This window comes from Zalophus californianus, chromosome 10, assembly GCF_009762305.2.
Source record: "Zalophus californianus isolate mZalCal1 chromosome 10, mZalCal1.pri.v2, whole genome shotgun sequence".
Lineage (NCBI taxonomy): Eukaryota > Metazoa > Chordata > Mammalia > Carnivora > Otariidae > Zalophus > Zalophus californianus.
The window spans coordinates 109494113-109518692 of NC_045604.1; the positions used below are offsets into that span (position 1 = coordinate 109494113).

The 24580-nt window shown below is 50.9% G+C and overlaps 1 protein-coding gene across 1 annotated transcript in view; it reads right to left on the minus strand.

Moving 5' to 3' along the window:
• The window catches only part of LOC113932380 (Grid2 interacting protein), a 41667-nt gene extending 23198 nt beyond the window's left edge, over positions 1 to 18469 (minus strand). The window contains exons 1-3 of the mRNA XM_027611400.2: positions 18382 to 18469; positions 11921 to 12356; positions 4372 to 4526 (exon numbers count right to left, since the gene is read on the minus strand). Of these exons, the coding sequence (XP_027467201.1) occupies positions 4372 to 4526; positions 11921 to 12337 (572 nt within the window). The 5' untranslated portion in view covers positions 12338 to 12356; positions 18382 to 18469. The remainder of the gene's footprint in view (positions 1 to 4371; positions 4527 to 11920; positions 12357 to 18381) is intronic.
• Between the last annotated feature and the right edge of the window lie 6111 nt (positions 18470 to 24580).

Consider the following 24580-nt stretch of genomic DNA (forward strand, 5'->3'; position numbering starts at 1 on the left):
TGGGGATGGAGGCCTCCTACTGGGAGAGAGGGAGCTAAGGGTTGGAGAGAGGGATGACAAGAAAGGGAGCCTGGTCCCTTCCTCTGGCTCTGCGGCTGCTACTCCCAGAAGTCAGAGCGGGAGTAGACCCCGGGGAACCCACTGCGTTGTCATTTTCTCCCTGATCCTGTCCTGCCTGCAGGAAAGGGCACGTAGATACCGGAAGCCAGCCCAGGACTTCCTGAGCAGGGGCTCCTTGGGGGACATCAGCATAAGGCTCTCTCCTCACCAGGAGTTGGCCATTACCCAGACAGACAGGAGCTGCAGAGGCAGAAAACCCTGAGACCCTCCCTCTGTCTCAGTCACTGGGAGAAAGGGACATCTTACATGGTTCTGCCTACAGGTTCCTGCAGCCGGTCAGACCTGGTGCTCGGTTCAGACCACGCCGCCCTACACACCTCGGCCCCGCGTTCCTGGCCCCAGCAAGACCACCGCCCTCCCATGATCAGCCAGGGCTGCTTTTCTCCCCTGCAGCAACAGCAAGCCAGAACCAGCACACATGCCGCATCCCCCCAGGCCTTGTCCTCAGCCCCGTGGGGGAGAGAAATGCCTGAAAACCTCTACAGTGAATACGGCTCCCTTACATCTGCAGGGCCACAGCCATCCCATCATGACAAAGCCACTTCGGATAGTTTGGTTCTGGGTACAACGGCCCAGCATCCAGAACCAGGCCAGCCCAAAGGCTACGAAGACTGTCCACCTCACTGTGGGCGGAGGAGGTGTGAGCATGGAGCAAATGCTCACGCCTGCATCCGGACAGAGGCAGAAGTGCACACACACTGCCTTGGGGCCCGGCGTCCTTGTCATCCCCTATCCTTGTACCTGTCTGTCTGCACCGTACGGCACCCCTCTGTCCCAGCGCCCCAGCACACAGGGAAGGCATCAGAAGGGGATAGCAGCTGGTGTATCAGATAGCCCAAGACAAGGAGGGGGGCGGGTTGGGGTCAAGCAACAGATGGAGTTTGCGGAAGTGCCCGCCCCCGTGAGAGGGTCCTACTAAAGGCAGATCACTCTGGGGCAGAAGCTCTCAGTTGGGGATTTTGCCCCCCAGGGGACATTTGGCACTAGCTGGAGACAGTTTTGATGGTCACAAAATGACAATTGGGATGGGGAGTGTGCTACCAGCATCCAGTGGGCAGAGGCCAGAGACGCTGCTAAACATCCTACAACATACAGGCCAACTCCCAACCACAGAGGATTATCGGGCCCCAAGTGTCAAAAGTGCCATGACTGAGAAACCTGCTCTAGGGAGAAAGACACCTTCCATAGGCGAAGCCCACGCTAACTGAGCACATACTATGTCCCATGGTTTCATAGAATTCTTCCGATCACTTTGTCTTATGGTGTCTCCGACACTGGTCCCTAAAGCAGAGGAGGATGGAGGGGGTACAGGTGTTCCCTCGCACCCTCCCCCCACAGCTAATCTCTTTTCTGTGTCCTGCTGGCAGGGTCCATTTCTGTGATTGCCTACCAAGCACTGTGCTGGGAACACGTAAGGATGACCCACCCCGTTTTATAGACAGACTGTAGAGGTCAATGAACCTGCTGAAGGTTGCACAGCCCGTGAGTGGACTTGGGGGTCTGAGCGAGGCCTGTGGGGATTCCAGACCCCAGCTTCCTCCAGCACTGTCCCTGCGCTTCCTTCTGCCACCTGCCGGCTCCTCCCTCTCCTTCCAGATTTCCTGAAACACAGCTGCCTTTGCTTTCCTGCTCCCTCCTAACCACGTCACACTTCCCAAGCTGTCTGGCCTGGCCTGTCCTAATTAGAAAGTCATTTTGTCACTTCATCAAACTCCGATCCCCTTGGGGATAGACCCAAATTAAGCTCTGAGCTGCAGGGTGAACTGCCGTCATGGAGGAAGATGAGACCCTTTGCTTCCATTACCACCACTGACCCAAATCTTACGCTCATAGCAGCACTGTCCAAGAGAACTTTCTTCGATGATGAACATGTTCTAAAGGTGCACCATCCTGCACTGTGGCCACGAGTCATATGTGACTAGTGAGACTGAGAAGCCGAATTTCAAATTTGATTTAGTAGTCATTAAATTTAATTTTAAAAAGCCACATGTGGCTCCCGTGCTTCATGGTCTCACTGCTCCTTCTCCTTTCTCCCCGAGCCTTCTGATTTGGCCACTGGGACCACCTCTCGGAGGCCACACAGTGACTTGGGTGGGTTCCAGCCTCTGCCAAACTCACACACACACACACACACACACACACACACACACACACACACAGCTTCACGCACCGTTTGCGCTCACTCATGTAAACCCTGTCTCTCCTCAGTGGAGTATCCTCAGGCCAAAACTGTCGCTCTTTGTGGCCACCCATCCTAAGCAAGGTGGTTCACAGCCCAGTACTGTCGTGTACTCAGTGTTGGGTACTGAGTGGCACCACTCCCCGTGGCAGTGTCCACTTCTGTGGCTAGATGCCCGGCCCTGATGAACTCCTCTTAGGGTCTGTCTATCCACTCCATAGGACATACTGCCAGACAGACTCTGAGGGTCACTGAGCCACAGCAGTGGCACCTGCTGCCTCCTCCAGGGAGCCTACCCTGATTGCCCCCCTGCTAAGTTAGCCCTAGGCTGCTGGCACTCAGCCTTCAGAATCACAGATGACTGTGTGCCTGTGATTCCTCCCTGCACCCTGAGAGCTCTTCCCTAGAAAGTTCTGCATGCGGATCGCTATTGAAACCCTGGAACCCAGCATGTGGGCCACCAGAGCCTGGGGGTGGGGGTGGGGAGATGGAGGGGAAGGAGGTGGGAGTTGGGGTGGCTGAAGCCGCGCTGCCAAGGTACCCTTCTCCCTGCAGAACCTGGCTGGGCGCTGCCCCCCTTCCAGCATCCTCCCCAATTTTCCTGTCACACTTGACACACGCTGACAATAGAGGTTGCTGTTTCATCCTCCCCAGCAGTGCCCCAGGGATGCTGCGGGTACCAGGCATCCCCCGATGTCCAGGGTTCCCGCTTCCCAGGCTCTAAATCCAGTGCGCCCAAGGGGGCGCCTCCCCCACCCTGCTCTTCCTGACCCGCTGCCGGCGGTGGCTTGGGGACAACTGCAGACGGGAAAGCAGGCGTGGGGAGGCAGACAGGCTGTCCCGGGAAGCAGAGGCGACACAGACGGAAGCCAGGGCAGCTCCGAAGGGAGATGAGGAGGATCGGGAGGGCCTCCAGCTGAGTCCGGCTGCTAGCAGCCTTGCTACACGCGCATGCCAACTTCCCAGGGGACAGCCAGCCGCCCGCGCCCCTGGCCCAGCCCTGGTAGAGATGGGTGGGGTGGGGGCCTGTCCATTCATCAACACCCCCCCCCCCTCGGGAGCCCTCAGCACGAGCACATCATCTCCACTGCAAATTAGGCTGTAGGAATAACTTTTTTTCCTCTCTGGATTTTCGTAGCAAGGGGCAGGCCCCTAACTCACCCCAGGCAGCTCATGGTGGCCTCTTTCCGTGGCCTTCTGTGCTGGGCTGCAGAGCCCAGCTGCTGCGCCCGCCCGGGCTTTGGAGGGGGGTGGTGGTGGCCAGCCCCGTCCCTGACATTGGCCAGGCCCAGAGGGAGGGGCAGGCTGCGGGGTGAATGGCAGCAAGGGGAGGGGGCGGGCTGAGTCCAGGAAGGGGGAGGGGGGAGGAGTCTCAGGCCCTGGAGGCAGGGTGAGGAGAGAAAGGCGCCCCCCCCCCTCCAGGATCCTGACAGGGAAGGCATCACTCCGGCCCAGTGGGGGGCCTGATCAAAGCTGTGCTGTGCTGGGCAGTGATACCCCGGCAGGAAAGTGGGTGGGTGTGGGGGGCTTGGGAGATTCAGGGGCCACTCCAGGTGTCAACTCACCAGGAATTTTTTTCCCTAAAGGATAAACTTACAGGGTCCAAAGCTGAGCAGACGAACAGAAAGTGCACAGCTGGTGGGTTCACGGTCCTGTGACAGCCACTCATTTGCTGTATGACTTTTGGGCCAGCCTCTTAACCTCTCTGAGCCTCAGTTTGCTTCCGGGAAATGGGGATAATAATAGCACGGAGATGATCCAGCCAGAGAATGTTCCTCTAGGGCCCTGGTGAGGTCCTTGGCACACAGCTGGCATCATCAAAGGTCAGAGAGCACACACTGTTTCTAGCATGGGGATGTCCTTTCCGCAGGAGGTGGGTCCTCTCTGCAGCCTGTCCCAGCCCAGCATCTAGCAGCCCTTCTGTTATCACTCACAGCGATGCCCTGGGAGTGGGTTGGTACTGGGGCCCCATCCGGTAGCAGGATGCGCAGTGCCGGGGGTGGTGGTGGGAGAGTGGGCACCCCCGAGCGAGACACACCCTGCCTGCCCCTCCCTCCCCGCAACCGAGGTACCTGAGGTTGTCCAGGAGTGGCGTGCGGGCCTCGCGGGGCAGCTCCAGGGTGAGCGCCCACACCAGGTCATCTACCCGCTGCTCAGCCGCAAACTGCTTCAGGGCGGCGAACACCCGTTCCTTGGCAGTGGGCTGGTCCCCCAAGATCTCATCCACCTGCACGGAAGGGTCTGGTGAATGACCCCAGGGGACCAGAGCAGAACACTGCTCACCTCCTTCCCTTCCTCCCTCAGTTTACCTCCATGACAGCTGACATGGGAGCACTGCCTGAGCTCTGTGGTGAGCTCTCTACCCAAATCACATTACCCACCTCCTAACAGACAAACAAGGGGACATGGCTAATGTCTTCATTTACATCTAAGCACAAGGAGGCTGGTGTAGGTGGAGTGACCTGCCCAAGGCCACGGGGTCAGGACTCAAACTCAGAGACAGCCCTTCTACTGAGTATTGTAAGGATCAAAGGAATCAATACAAGAGCTTTACAATGTGCCAGGTGCTCAGTAATTGCTAGTTACTATTATTATAACACTATACTCCTTTCCACCACACTGTGCGCTGAGAGATCCCACAGAGAACATTCTGGCTCCACAGAAAAGCCCTGGAGTGTGTGCCTGGCCCTGAATTCGGACTCCCTCAGCGCTCCCTTGGGACTTCTGTTTTCTTCTGCTGTGTGTACCAACCAGCTGATACCAATCAAGGTACATCTACTCAGAGGAGTCCATGAATCCGCTGGAAAGGGACATGCAAGTAGGCACCGTGTCTCTGGAGGCCAGCCTTGGTAAGTGCGTCCAGAGCCTGAAAATGCGCGCATCATCTTACTCAGTGATCTAGAAATGTATCCTAGAGATGTCCCGAAAGACAGGATGACGCACAATGATATTTGAGTGAAGAGGCTCACCTCTGCGTTGTTCATAATATGGAGACATTGGAAGCAATAGAGATATCTGATAATATGGAATAAATCATTTTAGCACATCCATTTGGGGGATATTTGTAGTCCTGGCTATTCAGCTAAGAAAGAAGGAAACCCCAGGCTACGTGGGAGGCAGGATCCTGGCAGTTATGTGGAAGCCTTGGGCAGTTGGAGGCTCTGGTCTAGAGTTTTGGCTCTTGAAGAAATGATGCAGAGATGCGGGGACAGCAGAGCTTGTTGAGGGTGGTAGCCAAGCCCCACGGTGCACCCTGAGCAGACTCTTCCTGACGGGGTGATGAAGGACAGCTGGGCTCTAGGTTGCCGATCTTGTCCTGGTTCTAAGGCTGGATCTCCAGTGCGGATTCTGCAAACTGTTCCTCCCACAAATCCCTTTCCTGCCTAAGTTAGCAGAGTCAACGTCTGTTGCTTGAGAGCCAAGTTCACTTGATACTCTGTAGTACCGGATAGTGTTGATTCTGGGGTGAGCATTTTTTCATATTCTAAAATCTCTGAAATCAGGATGTATCTTATGGCTAGCTGCCATGCATATGGATGTGATCGTCAGTGTTTATATTGTTACTTACACTGACTTATGTGCATTGCTGGTACTAAATATGTTCATATAAGTCTAAAGTCCTTTTCTAATAACTACTAAATTGACAAGTAGGTGATAAGGAAGTATGTGTCATGGGTTTATTGCCAGGGGCATTTCTCTTTTTGTGATAAAAAAATGGGATGCCTTGCAATTGACAATGTTTTCAATTTGATGCAATGTGGTACTTTTGGGCCAGAAAGAATGATGCTGTAGATATTTATTGAAAACAAGGAGGGGCTGAGGTCCCTGGGTGGCTCAGTCGGTTAAGTGTCTGCCTTTAGCTCAGGTCATGATCCCAGGGTCCTAGGATTGAGTCCTGCATCAGGCTCCCTGCTCAGAGGGGAGTCTGCCTCTCCCTCTGCTTGTCTCCACCCGCCCCCCCGACTTGTGCTCTCTGTCTCTTGCTCACTCTCTTTCATTCAAATAAATAAATAAAATCTTAAAAACAAAAACAAAAAACCCATGAGGGGCACCTGAGTGGCTCAGTCAGTTGAGTGTCCGACTCTTGATTTTAGCTCAGGTCATAATCTTGGGGTCCTGGGATTGAGCCCTGCGCTGGGCTCCACACTCAGTGAGGAGTCTGCTTGAGGATTCTCTCCCTCTGCCCCTCCCCCTGCTCTCTCTCTCTGCAAAATAAATAAATCTTAAATAAAAAATAAAACCGTGAAATGGAGAGTGATGGCCAAGGGTGTGGGGGTTCTTTTTGGGGTGACTAGCGTGTTCTGAAATTGATCATGGTGATGGTTGCACAAATCTGTGAATATACCCCAAACCACTGGATTGTACACTTTAAATGAGTAGATGGTATGATATGTGAATCTATCTCAATAAAGCTGTTATAAAATATACAGAAAAATGTGATAAACAGGCAAGTGAGAAAAACAGTTTACAAATGGAATACACAGTGTTATATTTTTAGACATATATGATTACCCATATATCTAGGAATTGGAAATATGCACTAAGTTTTATATTAATTTGGAGTTTTTTTAAATAAGTCAATGGTTTCCATCTTTTCTATAGTGAGCTTATATGACTTATACAGTCAGGAAAAGGAAGGCATGTTATCACTGTTCCTTTTTTTCCCCTTTATTTTTTACTGTGGTAAAAATGCACATAACATACAACTACCATTGTAACCATTTTAACGTGTACAATTCAGTGGCATTAAGTACCTGCCACGGCGTGGTGTAACCATCACCACCATCCAGTTCCAGAACATTTTCATACTCCCCCAAATGGAAACTCTATACCCACAAAGTACTCACTCCCCACTCCCCTCTTCCCCAGCCCCTGGCAACCACTAATCTGTTTTCTGTCTCCATGGATTTGCTTCTACTGGATACTTCTTGTGAATGGAATCATATAGTGTGCGGCTTTTGTGTCTGAAATGGTTAGTTTTTGTTTACGCAGCAGTTAAGCATTGTCTGTCTGTACTCCAAGAGAGCCCTCCCTTGATAGTCAGGGGTTCTGGGGTGTAGCTGGACACCGATGCCCTGAGCTGACCCTGAAGCACAGGTGGGCGGCTGGGCGAAGGAGTGAGTGTGTGGGTTTGCCGTGCCTCTCTCTCAGGGGAGGGTGGGCGCAACCTCCGCCAGAGCTAGGGCTGTTCATACCACATTCATCGCCTTCCATCCACCCCCAACGTCCACAGACAGCATCCTTCCCCACCACCCTCCACTGTCAGAGAATGAAGAGCTTCCCCCTTCCTGACCAAGGTCGGCCCTCCAGTCCACAGACACCCCACCGCCTCACCCGTCCGCACCTCCTTTTCCTCCACCTACTTGTCACTCGGCTCTCAGCTCGTGAAAGTGAGCTCCTCGGGGAGCCTTCCTGACCACTGTGGCCAAGCAGCCCCCATCTCTCTCTCTCTCTCATCTCCCTGTTTATTTCTTCACTTCCTTGATCATGATCCCCAGATAGCTTGTTTATACATTTGTCCACTTCCTCGCTGGCTTTTTCCCCACAGGGACACCCGCTGCATGGGAGCAGATTCCCTGCCTGTCCTCAACACAGCTATCTCCCAGGGCCCCGGGGCGTCACAGGTCCAGTCATCAATGATGGCAAAACACATGGATTTCATTGTCTCTACTGCCTCCTTCCCTTCAGCTTATGTAAATGTTCGAGTCTCTCCCAACCTATAAATACATGAGTACATAAAGTCCTTCTTACCCTGCAACCCGAGCATCCTCTTACTTTTCCTGGCCCAAAGCTGTCTACATTTGTTATTTCTATACAACTGCCCTGACCCACTGCAGGGCACCCCCTACTGGCAACGCTCCATGTCAATTCTCTGGGCAAGGACCCCAAATGGTGACTTCTGGACCTCCATCTCCAGCCCAGAGCTTGCGCTGGAGCTTCAGAACTGCATGTCCAACTCCTTCCTAGATAGTTGCACAAGGGGGTTAAGGCTGGCTTTTCAGAGGCGGTGACAGAAGCAGGGGGCTTCGGGGGCCTCATGCCTGAGTCCTAGCACGTGCACCCCACAAAGTCTGTGTTGCTATCTGTCTCCTCCACCTGACATGACCTGGCGTGACGGCCTGAGACCCAGACCTGAGGTCTTGCTCCTGCCCAGCCCCAAGCACAGGGCTTGGCACATAGTAGACCCTCTGTGAATGTTTAAGGAGCTGAACCCAAGAGCCACAGATGGCTGGCTGTCCTCTCGCTGCATTTCCTGCTGACCTCAGTTTCCCCGGCGGTGAGTAGGGCAGTCCGCAGAACCAGAAGCCCCACCTCATGCACCCACTGTGCCGAGGAAGGTTAGTGGTTTTGCGATCAAAGTCAGCGGCAGCCTCAATTCAAAGGAGAACATGGCTAGCTGGAAAGACTTTTATGTAAGAAAGAGGAAAAAATAGTTCCTCCCCCCTGGGGCCTGTGCCACAGTGTGGTTTTGGTGTCAGCTATTACCCAGATGCTCTCAACCTACATCTAAGCGTGAGGCACCATCACGGGACACTAATGGATTTTCTCTTAAATATCAGAATCTTCAAGGAGAAAAAACTGGGGCAGGGAGAGCACCAGTGAGAACCCGGGAGCTAATTGCCAGAAAGCCTTGCCTTGTCCTGAGGCAGTCTCTTCTGGGGATTTGCTCTCGGTTTTTGGAGGTACTTGGTGAGCTCAAACGAGAACCCACCACTCCCACTCCCTCTTGACAGAACACACATCCTGGCTGGCCTGGGCAGCCGCTCACTACCCTGGCCCTGCCTTGCAGCCAGGTCTGCAATCCATCCTGCCCTTCTGGGGGCTCTCACCGTGCCCCCTTCCAACTCTCCAGGGGTCAGATGGAGTCTGGGACAGGCCTTGGGTTCTGTAGCAGGTCATCTGGAATTATAGCAGACATTACCAGTTGCTGCGGTCTGAATGGTGGTGCCCCCCCCCATTCATATGTTGCAAACCTACCGTCCAATGTGAAGGTATTAGGGGATGGGGCCTTTGGGAGGGGATGAGGTCATGAGGGTGGGGTCCTTGTGAATGGGATCAGGGCCCTTATGAGAGAGAGCCCAGAGACCTCCCAGTTCCTTCCCTCCTGTGAGGACATGAGAGGTCTGCCACCCAGAAGAGAGTCCTCGCTCCACCATGTTGGCACCCTGATCTTGGACGTCTGGCCTCCAGAGCTGTGGGAAATACATTCCTGTGGTTTCTAAGCCACCCAGTCTGGTATTCTGTTACAGCAGCAGGGATGGACTGAACCACTCATGCTCATCAATATTGCCAGCTCCCCTCCCCTCCCTGGGCTCACAGAAGATGGCATTTCCCGGCACCCTTTGGGAGCAGCAGTGTGACTAGTTCTGGCCAATGAGCGCCAGCTGCAGCTGCAGCGCTTTGCTCCCTCTCTGAAGTCCTTGAGAGCCAATGGGCATGTTTCCACGCTCTCTTCCTCCTCTACAGAAACTCCTGAAGCTGCACTTTGAGATGGGGGCGCCTGGCAGGTCGAGGCCTCGTGCAGAGGTCAGCCAGCCTGGAGAGTGCCTGAACTTTTAGAGGACTTTGTGTGGATGGAGAATAAACCCGTGGGGTGTGCAAAGGCACCACGATGTTTGATGTCTGTTATAACAGCAGAGCCTGTTCTCGGGATAGAAAGAAAGCCACATCTTCTGAGGAGCTGGACACTGGTGAGGCCAGAGTTGAGTCATGTGTGTCTGTGTGAGTGACTGCATACACTTGGCTACAGAGGCTGGCCTGCTCCGGGGCCATGGGCTGAAAGGCTCAAGCTGGGGTCCTGCCCAGACAAGGGGTCATGCCAGGGTACATGGTGGAGGTGAGGCTCCTGAGGGGGTTCAGTTTAGAAGGAGGGAGGACTGGACCAAGCTTGGGCGCTGGAGAAGGCCAGGTGAATGGAGATCTGATACCTGGGCCGTGGACTGGGAACCAGTTCTCTAACAGCAGGGCTCCCAGCCCTCTGCCCCCCCAAACCTCATGGCCACGCTCTGCCAAGAGGACGAATGAGCAGTGCCCTTTCCATGGAGGACAGGGGAGGGTGTCTGTGAACTCAAGTGTCCCAGTCATCAAACTGAGTTTCCAAGATCTTGGGCTGGGCACTCACATCTGAAGGCCCTGGAGGACAGGCATATGAGGGCGGAGAGCCTGGGGTAGTTGCTGCGGTGACACCTTCCAGGGGGCCCCAGTAGACCATACTGGTCAGCCTCTTCCCTGTGTTACATCCAGGTTTCTTGGATTTCCCTGGATTTGTCCAGAAAAGGGCCAGGTTTCTGCAAATCGGGGATTGCTCAGGATTCTGGCCTGAGGACAACTCCATCCTCAGATGTTCTTTTCCAGCTCTGGGTCTCTATCTCTCCTGGTGGCCACCCCTTGCTTCCCGTAGGTGACTCAGACCTTGGACTCCTCTTGTGGCTAAGGATGTTGGCCATTCCAGGATCTGACTCTCAGTCCTCGGGGAAGCCCTAACTTTCCACCTGCCACCCCTCAGGGTCTGTTCCTGCCAAAGTCTGATAGGAAATGCCTTTGGAAGGTCAGGGACTTGAACTAGGGCCTCCTGTCGCCAACTAACCAGCCAGACTACTGTGTAAGGCAGGGCCAGAAGCCAGTTTTGTGGGGGCTTGAAACAAGTGTGGCTCTTAAAAAAAAAACACTATGTGCTATTGTCTGAATGTTTGTGTTCCTCCCAAATTCATATCTTAAAATCCTAAGCCCCAACGATGATGGTATTAGGAGGTGGGGCCTCAGGGAGGTGCTTTGGTCATGAGGGTAGAGACCTTATGAATGGGATTAGTGCCCTTAGAAAAGAGACCCCGGAGAGCTTCCTTGCCTCTTCCACCGTGTGAGGACACAGTGAGAAGCCCCCAGGTGTGGACCAGAAAGTGGCTCTCACCAGACACTGAATCCACTGGCCCTGAGATCCTGGACTTCTTGCCTCCAGAAATGTGAGAAATACATTGAAATAAATGCCTGTTTTTCCTAAGCCTCCCTGTCTCTGGTATTTTGTTACAGCAGCCGCAACAGACTAAGACACTGTTAGTAATTTGGCAATAAGAGGAATGACCCCCGGCCACACGACATGGATGAAAGTCACAGCAAAATGTTGAGCACAAGAATCTCGGCACCAAAGAGTACATGCTGTGTATTCAGTAATATAAAGTTCACAAACGGGCAAAAGTCATCTACAACGACACAAGTCAAAATAGCAGCTACCTCTTGATGGGGTGGACAGACAGAGAAAGGAGCACGCCGGAACTTTCTGGAGTGAAGGAATCATTCTGTTTTCTACACTCTATCTATATTCTGTCGATCTGCATTTTGATCAGGGGGTGATTACAAGGGTGAGGGCATCTGTAAAATCCTGTAAGCTGTACCCTTAATGTACTTTACTGTACACCTGTGTACCTCGATAAAAGAGAAAAGCAACCCCCACAAAACCACGCAGAATCACAAAATTAGGTACAGGACCTTGAAGCTTGCACGTCATTATATTTCTGGCATGTCCCTAGAAGACTCCTCAGCTCCGGGCCCACACTAGGCCCCAGAAGAGGTTGCCCAGCTGCCGGGGGACCCTGCCAACCACGCCCCACCCCTCGTGTGTCCTACCTTGCGGCTGAACTCCTGGGCCTTGCGCCTGCGCTCGCGGTGCACCGCCTCGGGGCGTTTGCGGAGGGCCAGGCGCAGAAGCTCTCGGCCCAGGGAGAGGCCTCGGCCGGGGCGCGGGGGTCGCAGGGCTGGGGTCGGGGACGCACGGCCGGATCCCGTGCCTCGGTCGTCGCCCTCGGGGCCCGGGAGCACGCCGAGGCTGGGAGGCACGCGCGGGCAGCGCCGGGCCAGGCGCACGAGGCGCTCGCGGCTCAGGCCACCCACGGCCAGCCCCTCCACCTCCAGGATCTGGTCCCCGGGCCGCAGACCCCCGGCGTGTGCGCTGCTCCCTTCTGTCACCTCCAGGACGAAGCAGGGGCCCGAGCCGCCCAGCCGGAAGCCGAAGTCTTCGGGCCAGCCCTGGTTGGTGGCCGGCATGGCAGCGCTGGAGGTGCGGCTGGAGAGAGAGAGAGAGAGAGAGACCGCACAGCGGATTCATTTTGGCCCTGTCCGCCGCGCTGCAGGCCACTTAAAGACCCAGGAGATGCGCCGGTCTGGGCCTCTGCTTCTCTCTGCCTCTGGGTGGAGGATTAGGTCTTAAGATAGTGTCTCAACTCCTGGATCCAGCTGTGCCTGAAATTCACCAACGTCCATGTGACAAAAGGACTTCTCAGTGACATGAGCTCACAAATTCCTACTGACTTTGGCGGGTATTTGCCCTTTGAATTGTATGACCCCCCTTTTTGACTTCCTTGGGGAAGCATGGTATGGCTGATTTGGAGGTCTCTGAGCTCCTGGGTCTAGGGGAGGGGGTGCCTCTATCCTCCAAAAGAGGCCAGATTGTGTGGGCTGGTGAGGTGGGCTGGAGACACAAAAGTGAACATTAATAAAGGGAGACCTCCTAAAACGGAGTCAGGAGGCCAGAAGGGGGAGCCATACAATTCTCCCTCAATTATAGTAAGGATTATCTAATCCAAAGCCCAACAGAAGAATCATCAAACAGAAAAGAATCACCCATTACAAGTCCAACAGGAAAAGATGTGCATTGCCTCTCCTACAAGAAAAGGACCACCCCTGCAACTTAGCCAATGAGGAACCATGATCACCCCCATCTCTTGCTTCTCTCCGATGGACTTCTGTTCAAAACCACCCCTCCCAGCTTCCTTGTGCTTCTCTATATATAAAGTTCCTTTCTTTTGTTTGTTGGACCCATCTATGGCTTTTGCCATAGCTTACTTGTCCTGAATTGCTATTCTCTACCATTCCTGGGTTAACCCATTTTTTCCTGGAAAAATAACTTTTATTTTTTAAGATTTTGTTTATTTATTTGACAGAGAGAGACATCAGCGAGAGAGGGAACACAAGCAGGGGGAGTGGGAGAGGGAGAAGCAGGCTTCCCGCGGAGCAGAGAGCCCGATGCGGGGCTCGATCCCAGGACCCTGGGATCATGACCTGAGCTGAAGGCTTCAGACACTTAACGACTGAGCCACCCAGGCGCCACCAAAATAACTTTTATTTATTTATTTTTAAGATTTTTTATTTATTTGCGAGAGAGAGAATGAGAGACAGAGAGCATGAGAGGGAGGAGGGTCAGAGGGAGAAGCAGACTCCCCACTGAGCAGGGAGCCCGATGTGGGACTCGATCCTGGGACTCCAGGATCATGACCTGAGCCGAAGGCAGTTGCTTATCCAACTGAGCCACCCAGGCGTCCAATAACTTTTATTTTTGAGGTTCACAAACTCAGCCCAAGGAGGCGAGGGTGACTGTCCTGGATGGAACAATCTATGTGTGTTCCTGTAGGTCTCTTTAGGGCAGGGGTTGTTCACAGTCCACGGACAGCCTCTGAAACTGCAGGCCGTATGTGGTGTGAAGGCTCCGTTTTCCAGGGAAGAGTCCTTAGTTCTGAGGACTTCCTGACTCTGGCTTTGGAGAATGTCTGAGGGCTGGATTTGAAGGCCCTCCACATGGAGTCATCCGCCCATAGCTCCCTCTCCCAAGACACCTGAACACATCTTAGCAGCTGGGGAATTGGGGCGAGGAGGAGACCCGGGGTTCCAGCAGCATCGTGGACTAGGAAGAACCAGGGACACTTAAGGGACAACCAGGGAGAATTGGTCTCACTGGGACACCAGAGGACAGTGTGAGCACTCCTCACCTGGGTGTGGTAGAGGCTGTCATACCCCAAGGCTGGCCAGCTGCCTCCCGAGCCCATCCCAGGGGACCTGGTCCTCCTCTGCCAGGTGGCCATGATGCCCCGGGGCCTCGGGGACACTTACTCTGTCACTTGGTGGCTTTGCTGGACTCCTGGGTGCACTGGGCCCAGATGGGGTGGGGGCATCACCACGTCTTAGACGAGCTTGAGGTCAGTTCTTGTACCATGAGAAGTAGTCACCTCCTCCACAACCAAAGAGGGGCTGGCTGGCAGCTCTGAATTTGGGGCTGGGGCACAGCTGTGGCAAGGCTGCCTCTCAGAGGCCAGAGCAGACAATGCCTAGCACCTTTACACCCAGCCTGTGGAGCCCACAGATCCAAAGGGGCTGCCAGCACTCGGACCCCGCTGGACTTCTACACCAGGTCAAGCCCTCCCGTGTGTCCCCAGCCCTGCAGAGTGACTTAAGTTCTCTCCCACCCACCCCGAGCTCCTGGTGTGGGCCGCTCTCTGCTCTCTCACCTTCACCCAGAAACTGGAATCCAGGCTCCTGGCAGGGCTGATGGACTATCTCAGGGCATGAGAGGGAGGCATCCCAGGGCCGCCCGTCCCAGAATATTGGGAGCCAACCCCCCGCGCTCCCAGGTTTGCTCACCTTCCTCACTGGCGAGTTCAGTGGTTGCAGGGACAGAGCGCAGGGCTTGTGGAATGCCTGGGGACACTAGCTTGTTGCCAGCCCTCTGCTGCTCAGGGCCTTGGCGTCAGTTACTGAAGCACCCGAGGTGACAGCTGGAGTTTCTAAGGCAAAGTGATCCTCCGAGTAACCTGAGAAGGCCCCAGTTACCAGGCAGACCAGCAGGATGGCTGGACAGCTTGGCCAGGGCCCAGAGTGGCCGGGCCCTGCTGCGTGGTCCTGGGGGGCAAGCAATGATGCTCAGACAGGAGTGAAGACTGGCTGGAGCTGGGCCATGGGCTGGGTCCACCCGTGAGGTCATGGAGCTTGGCAGGTGGGTCGAGAGGGTTCATCTAGGCTGTTTTGAGGTGAGGGGGTGTCCCTCAGTCCAGTGATGGCAGAGGGGACTGATGAGACTCAGGAGGGCATGGGGACCCGGTCTCCATGGAGAATATCACTGCCGGAGCCCGGACGGTCAGATGTATCATCAAAAGAAGGGGAGATCCAGCCCAGGAAAAAAGGTTTGGATGGGTAAAAAGATGCTCACTGGAAGTAACTTTGGAAGTGAGTGGCATCTGCAAAACTAAAGGCGTATGGAACTGCACACACCACCTCTAGCTGGGGAAGTTATTTCCCACAGGGTACGGGTGAACAATTCTGAAATCACATATGTGCATGCTGGAATCGAACAATTAAGTAAATGGACTATGGCAGCCAGGTTTCTCTCTGGTGGAGTGGGAGGTTACAGACAAGCAAAGGGGAAGGCTAGAATAATCTGCGAGGCACTGGATTAGAGTCGGGGACCTCAGTTATGAACTTATGCTCAGCTTACTACAGCTGCAGAGGGACACATATAGAAATATTTATAGATCTGTGTACATGCATAGGTTAGTATATGAACGTATGTCTGCTTATTCTGTCAGCAAGAGGGCGTGGAAGCAAGGTACCCCGGCAGCAATGAGCACATCTAGTGCCAGATCTTGGCTTCTTTTTTTTTTTAAAGATTTTTTTATTTATTTGACAGAGAGAGACACAGCGAGAGAGGGAACACAAGCAGGGGGAGTGGGGGAGGGAGAAGCAGGCTTCCCGCAGAGCGGGGGAGCCCGATGTGGGGCTCGATCCCAGGACCCTGGGATCATGACCTGAGCCGAAGGCAGACGCTTAACGACTGAGCCACCCAGGCGCCCCCAGATCTTGGCTTCTAATATCATTCTCCAATAAAAGGAGCCCGGGATGCTTAGAGAAATGACTGATTCGAGGCCTGGGGCAGGAAGGACACAGGATGAGTGTAGAGCATCTTCTAGTGCCAGAGAGTACACAAGTGCTAGACACACACACACACACACACACCCTCACCCTCAAGTGCATGCACCCATGTACGATGGGGTTTGTCAAAGGGACACAGGAGCCAGCTGAAAGGGCTCCCAGGGACCAGTGCTGGAACAATTTGAGCAACAAAGTCAATAAAATAGTGTTGGATTATAACCCAAATAAAATGAATATCCACCGGTCCATACTGATACAGACAAAACATTCTTGACTCTTCAAAACTGCCGAGGTCAACAAAAACAAGGAAAGTCTGAGAGACTGTCACAAGCTGGAGGGGCCTAGGGAGACATGATGACTAGATGCAATGTGGGATCCTGGGGCAGAGAAAGGACATTAGGTAAAAACTGAGGAATCCCAAAGGTGCTCCAAGTTACTGTGTGTGTATGAGGGAGAGAGAGGGAGGGATGTCTCTAGTCTCATTTACATTACAAACTCTGCTAGGGAGATTACAGTATATCCTCTTTGGGAGAAAACCCCCAGAACTGTGAGTGAACCAGTGTCCACAAAGCATGGTCAAAGACTGACTGATGCTGGAATAGAATACATCTTTGAGCACAGCTCCAAATGCCTACCAGACCATGTAATTGTTGTGCTGCATGGTAATTACACATAAACTGTGATAGCCCCACGGGTGGCTTTACTTGGCATGCTCTTTTGTCTTTTTTTTAAAGTAGGCTCCATGAGCAGTGTGTAGCCCAACACGGGGCTTGAACTCACAACCCTGAGATCAAGACCTTAACTGACTGAGCCATCCAGGCGCCCCTCTTTTGTCTTCTTGATTAACAAACTGATGTTTCTCTAGATGGTAAAAAATGGCATCACCTGACCCTGCTGATGGGGATGTGAAATGGTAGAACCATTATGGAACACTGCTTGATGGTCTGGCTGGCTTAGTTGGTAGAGCACTTGGCTCTTAGTCTCAGGGTCATGAGTTCAAGCTCCACGTTGGGCATGTGGCCTACTTAAAAAAAAAAAGCTAAATGTACACTTATCATGCAAACCACCTATCCTAGGTATTTATGTCTCCAAGAGAAATAACAGTGTATGTCCACATAAAGACTTAAACATGAATGTTTATAGCAGCACTATTCACAATAGCCCTGGAAACAGTTTATACATTGATCTACGGGTAAATTGGATAAACAGACTGAGGTAATATCTATGCAATGGAACGTTACACTACTCTATAACAAGAAGAAATGAATTACTGATACACATAACACGAGTGAGCCTCAAAAACGTTATGCTAAGTGAAAGAAGCTGGTAACAAGAGGCTCTATGATTCCATTTATATTAAATTCTATAACATGCAAACTGATCTGTAACATCAGAAAGCAGATCAGTGATTTCTGGGGCCAATGCAGAAGCAAGGGTGAACTGCAAAGGACCTTGAGAGAACTTGTACACTTAATATGTATATGGTTTGTTGTATATACCTTAATAAAGTTGATTTTTATTTTATTTTTTAAAGATTTATTTATTTGAGAGAGAGAGAGAGAGAGCGAGAACATGGGGGTGGGGGAGGGGCAGAGGGAGAAGAGAATCTCAAGCAGACTCCATGCAGCACAGAGCCCTACACAGGGCTCGATCCCAGGACGCTGAGATCATGACCTGAGCTGAAATCAAGTGTCAGATACTTAATCGACTGTGCCACCCAGGCACCCCTAAAGTTGATTTTTAAAACTTGAATTACTTGAGGGGTATACTCCTAAATCCTGTAACTTAAAGGAGATGGGGAAAATGACACACTGAGCCAGACCCGATCACGGGCTAGCAATTTTCATATATTTTTAAATCCCATTTGTTTGTCATGCTCTCCTAACAAAGTCAGAATTGTTACCTCCAGTTTAGAGAGGAGAAGCTAGAGCTTCAGAGAAATGAAGGGACCTGTCCCGAGTCACACTGGCTTCTGAGCAGCTGAGGTAGGCTTTGACCCTCCCCAGCCTCCACCCTCTGTCAGCCCTTGGGAAGACAGAATTCCAGGACCCTGGCATTGACCACAGAAGGACGATGCAGTCCAGCCTGGATCCTTGCTCCATGTTTCATGTTCTGCCTTCTTTAAGGCTTTGCCCAGGATTACCAAAAGGCTCAAAATGTGCCCTGGTATTTCCCACCCCAGTCTCAGAAGGTTGAGCCAAGCTGTGGATTTCCTGGGGGCCAGGAAGGGGTGTCCACGAATTTGGGAAAAGAGACCCCTGGAGACGCTTGGGTGGGTGCTGCTGAGAAGGGCTGGTGTCCCTGACTCCTCACTTTGTTGTACAAGCCAAACTCAAACACTATCCAATCCTATGGATGCTACCTTCTACTTTTGAATTTCAACCAGAACCCACCTGCTTCTCTCCACCGCCACTGCCACCACCGTGGTCCAAGCCACTATCGTCCCTCTTCTGGACTGGTCTCCCAGCCTCCTCGCTGGTCTTCTCTTTGTCCCTGCAGTCAACATAGAATCCAGAATGATCAGGTCAATCCAAAGTCTGATCCTGTCACTCTTCTGCTCAAAACCCAACCCATCGCTTAAGTCCTCACCATGGCCTGTGGGACCCTACCCAGTCAGGCCTCTTGCACCTCTCTGACTTCTTGCGCAGACCTCAGGGCCTTTGCACTGACTCTTCCCTCCACCTAGAATCTGTCCCCACCTCCCGAATCTGTGCAGATGTCTCCTGTTCCATTCTATTTCTCCTCCCTTCCCTGCTTTCTGCTTCTTCCTAGTACTTCTCACCATCCACATGCCATGTGTTTGCTGATTTATCTTGTTTCATGTCTGCCCCTGCCCATTAGAATACAGGCCTCAGGAGGGCAGAGATTTCTGTTTTGATCATTGCTATACCTATAGTACCTAGAATAGTAATTGGCACATAGTTGGTGCTCAGTATTTGTAAAAGGAGTGAGTACATTAATAAACCTTACCCTGAGGTCCCAGCCCTATAACAGAAGGAAGTGCATTCTCCTCCCAAGGCTACCCTAAGTGATTTTTTTTTTCAAGATTTATTTATTTATTTGAGGTGGGGGCAGAGGCAGGAGAGGGGAAGCAGACTCCCCTGCTCAATGGAGAGCCCAATGCAGGCGCGAACTCACAACCCTGAGATCATGACCCTGAGATCATGACCTGAGCCGAAACCAAAACCTTAACCAACTGACCCACCCAGAGGCCTCTGCCCTAAGTGATCTCATGGGAATCTCGAGGAAGGCCCCCAGTGTGGCACGTGGTATGCATTATGTGATTATTATTATATTCACTATAATTATGTCCTTCTGACAATTCAATTGTGTTCCCAAAAGCTACAGACCATCTTTTATTTTTTATTTTTATTTCTTTAAAGATTTTATTTATTTAACAGAGAGAGACACAGCGAGAGAGGGAACACAAGCAGGGGGAGTGGGAGAGGGAGCCTGATGCGGGGCTCGCTCCCAGGGCCCTGGGATCATGACCTGAGCCGAAGGCAGACGCTTAACGACTGAGCCACCCAAGCGCCCCCAGACCATCTTTTAAAACATAAGCTTTTATTTTAGATCAGAATCTAGTTTTAGATTCACAGAAAGATTTCAAAGACAGTACAGAGTTTTCATATACACATCCAATGTTCATTTCACATCCAATGTCCCTTGCTGCTGACATCTTGCGTTACTATGGTACCTCTGTCACGATTAATGAACTAACATTGATCCATTATTATTAACTGATTCAGAGTTTCTTAGTTTTTACCTAATGTCCTTTCTCTGTCCCAAGACCCAATCCAGGATGCCACACAGTTACCATGTCTCCGTAGCCTCCTCTGATATGTGGGAGTTTCCTTGGTTTTGATTACCTTGACAGGTTCTTTTTTAATAGCTTTTAACAAATTTATTAAATATGACCTTTAGTACTCTTCTTGTTCTTCTCATTCACTTCCTCTTCCCTCTCCCTCTCTCTCTCTTTTTCAAAGGACAGTTTTCAGGAGTATTGGTTAGCTATTTCACAGCATGTTCTCCGTTGGGTATGCCTGATATTTTTCTCATAGTTAGACTGGTTACAGTTTTGGGGACGAAGACCACAGAGGCAAAATGCCATTCTTGGGGCACCTGGCTGGCTCAGTCGGTTAAGTGTCGGACTCTGATTTTGGCTCCGGTCATCATCTCAGGGTTGTGGGATCGAGCCCTGCATCAGGCTCTGCACTCAGTGATTGTGATTCTCTCTCTGCCGCTCTCCCGCCACCCCATGCACTCTCTCCCACTCTCTAAAGTAAATAAATCATGTCATATCAATGGCACAGGCTATCACCCTGATTTACATGCTGTTAACCTTGATCACCTGCCTGAGGTTGGGTTTGTCAGTTTCTCCACTATAAAGTACTCTGTCCCCCACCCCTCACACTGTCCTCATTGGAAGGAAGTCGCTATGTGCAGTCCACACTTAAGAAGGTAGAGTTATGCTCTATTTAAATTATTTGGAATCCTTCTGCATGGGAAATATGTCTCTTCTCCTCTATTTATTTGATCAGTTATGATCAAGTATGGATTCACAGATATTTATTTTACACTTTGAATTATCATCTAGTACTGTTATTTATTTTGTTGCTCAAAGTGTTCCATCTTTGGCAAGTGGAGTCTCCTGTAGTTCATTCCTATGTCCCTTCGGCAAATCTCCATTGCTGTGTGTGTGTGTGTGTGTGTGCATATGTGTGTTTTACAACTGGCATTACAAGTTGGTCCAGAGTCATCCCAGCCCTAGAATCAGCCATTTCTCCAATGCGCTTTGATTTATCCTGAAGGGGGAATAATATTCGAAACTAAGATCTGGGCACTGGATGTGTAGTTCACCGCTGCTATGATGTCCTTGCTTCTCGCCGGCTGGCTGACTGCAAGCAGACACATGCCCCTCTAGCCATGTGGCCTCCATCCACTCCTGAATTTACTCAGGTCAGTTCCCTTTTGCCTCATCCCCCTCACTGAAGTTACCTTAGACATTTGCAATTAGGTTAGATTCTTTTGGTCACATTCTGTCTTTCATCTTGGGGTGCCCCAATTTCCTCGGAGACTTTTAAATTTGCATACATTGAGGGTGACTCTTTGTGCCATAACTGCCCATGGATTCTGACACATGTGTGATTGCATGTGTCTGCCATTACCGTGTCACTGCCCTAGACTAGTTCCTGTGCTTTATCCACTCAACCCCCCTGCTCCCCATCCTCTGGCAACCCCTGATCTCTTTGCTATCTCTACAGTTTTGCCTTTTCCAGATTGTCACATAAATGGAATCATACAATATGTAGCCTTTCACACTGGCTTTTTTTCACTTAGCAATATTCATCCTTGTTTTTGTGTCTTGGTAGCTCATTCCTTTGTTTTTTTTTTCAGTATCCATTGTATAGATGTACCACAATTTCTTTATCCATTCACCTATTAAAGGACCTCTTGGTTGCTTCCAGTCTTGGGCAATCACGAATAAATCGCAGACCTAACTTTCCAATCAGTTGGGTAAATATATAGTAAAATTGTTGTATCATGGTAAGACAAAGTTTAGCTTCCTCAAACTGTCAAACTGTTTCCAAAGTGGCTGCACCATTTTGCATCCTGCCAGCAACGAATGAGAGTTCCTGTTGCTGTACCATCCTTGTAGGCAACTGGTGTTGTAAAGGTTATTTGGGATTTTAGTGTGTAGGTAGTGGTATCTCATTGATGTTTGCATTGTTTTATTTTCCTAATGTTAAATGATGTTGAGCATCTCATATGCTTATTTGCTCCTTGTGCACCTTCTTTGGTGAGGTACCTGTTCAGATATTTTGTCTATTAAAATTTTTGTTTGTAATTGTTGACTTTTCAGAGGCTTTTTTACAAGTGTATTTTGGATACAAGTCCTTTACCTGATGTATGATTTACAAATATTTTCTCCCAGTAGGTAAACTTTTCATTCTCTCAACAGTGCTATTCACAAAGCAGTTTTTAAATTCAATAAAGTCCAGTTTATTAGATTTGGGGGGGATTATGCTTTTGGTGTTGTATCTAGAAACTCATCACCAAACCCAAGGCGGTATAGATTTCCTCCCAATTTTTTTCTTCTAGAAAATTCTGGAAAACATCCAGCCCTACCCTGATGCCCTGTTAAAACTGTGTTGATCTGGCTCCTCCATAAGAATAGGCTCCCCCTCCCTTAAACAATCCACAGAAATATGACCGTGAACACCATAGAATGGATCCTGATTGTTAGGGGCTGAATTTGTCCCCTCGAGTCCATTGGTTGAATTTCTAGCCCCTGGAACCTCAAAATGTATCTCCTTTCAAGGAGTGATGGAGTAAAAATGAGACTGTTAGGACGGGGCCTAATCCAACATGGTTGCTTACCCTACGAGAAGAGGAAATTTGGACACAGAGACACCAAGGGATGTGCATTCACTTGAGAAAGACTGTGTGAGGACACAGTGAGAAGGTAGCCATCTACAAGCCTCAGGAGAACCCAACCCAACCCTGCCAACACCCTGATCCCAGACTTCCCACCTCCAGAACAGAAAGAAAATACATTTCTATTGTTTGAGCTACCTAGTCTGTGGTATTTTATTATGGTAGCCCTAGAAAACTAATGCACCGGCACAGTGAAATTTTATGAGTATGACTAAAAGATTCTTTCATTCAGGATGTGTTGAGAGCTGGGTAAGTGGCCTTGGCCAAGGAGAGCCAGGGAGGGCAGAAAGGGATTGATTGAGAAAACCCAGACATAAGTTTAAAACTGGCTGGTGTCCTTTCTCTGTGCCAAGTCCTCCTGACACACCCAGCTACTCTGGACAGAATAGAAAGAGTCCAAGCTGGGCATCAATGTCTTGCAGTCATGTCATTTCCTACTACCCAAAGCCTCTGAGAATATTTGCATGGGGCCCTCAGGTGACAAAGGCAGGGGGGTAGGTGACAGCCTGCTGGAGGGATGGAGGGGTTGGTCCAGATGATTGTCCATACCCATGACAGGAGAACTGAAGTTGACCAATGACATAATGGTATTTTGAGGGCATTTTGATGACTGCCATGGGGCCAGGTTATGGCTTTCACCAACAACTTGGATAGTGTATTACCTAAGGTGATTAACACTAGCTGCTGTAACAAACGCTCTCCAATCTCAGTGGCTTAACACTATGAAATTTCATTTACCAGCTACATCACAGTCCAGCATGGATTGGATGGCTGTCCTGGGTTGGGGTGAGGGCTTCCTCCAGGAAAAGAGACGGGGTTCTTGATCCATGTCTTGCACTGACATCTTAAACACGCGGTCACTTCTCCAGAAGTCCCTGAAAAAGGGGAGGAGATTGCCAGAGGATTGTGCAAGAATATTTTAAAGGCCCGGTCCAGAAGTGACCTACATTTCATCTGCTCACTTTTTCAATGCCCGGAACGAACTTCAAAGGAGTTCGTTCGAAATGTATAGTCTTCCCCTTGCCCAGGAAAAGGAGGTACTGTGGCAAACACCTGATGTTGTCTCTACCACAGATAAGGTCACGAATTTTCCTACCAGGCCAGCAAATGTTGGGATGTTGGGGAAGACGGTGGGTGGAGACTCAGCCCCCACAGTTAGGGATGTTGGTTGTGACAGTCATTTCAATCTAACAGGACAGGAGGACAGTTGGCTTAGCAACAAACAGGGCAAGAGTTGGGGGTTTTCTTGACCATGGGTCTGGTGTGAATTAAGGAGGGGCCTTGTTGGGATTACTCTTTGAAGGGGAGGGTGGCATGAAGAGCAGCATTTGGGAGAGTAAATCCCACGGTCATGCCATGGGGAGTGTTAGCAGTACAATGGTGATGAAACAGCCACCATGTCCAGATCCAGACAGGCCTGACTCTCTGCTCAGCCCTCGGCACAGGTCTTGGGACTGAAGTTGCAATGCAGAGCTGGTCTGTGAGCCACATGCTAGCGGGAGCCCCTCCCAGCACCCTGCTTCCATGACAGAAGTGAGATCAGCCCACGGAGCACCTCATCTTTCTTATGCTCATTTCCCTTTTGTACTGTGTTTTCCCTCTGGTCACATTAAAGTTATTTTATCTGGTTTTGTGTGTAAGCCAGCTCCAGGCCTGCCTGGAATACAACAGGGAGATGTAAATAAATGGGGTGGTGAATAGTGTGTGATATTGAGAATTTGCTTTTCTCATTCCTTTTATCCATGGTTCTTCCCCCATCATCAAGGTCTTTGGTGGGGGAAGGGAGTTCTGAAAGGGCAGGTCGGGGGCGGGGGGGGGAGAGGAGATTGAGCCCTGAAAGAGCCACTTTCTGTTTTTCAACCTCCTATGTAGACTTCAGTCTGTCTTTTGAAAAGACAAATGTCCGAAAGTCAAACTAGTTTTCTGGTGTCAAGTTGGGGATTTTGGAAAGGAAAAAATATTATTGCAAAAGCTTATGGTTTGCACTATAAACCAGACAGTGGGACTGCTTGCCCTGGGACTAAGAGCCTTTTGCACACGCAAAGAAGGGTCTGAGGGGTGGGCAAGAAGAGGAGACTCACGAAGGAGGCTTGGAGGAGCAGACTCACGGCCCCACTGGAACCTGGCTCACTGGAGCCAAGCTAAGTCCAGTTA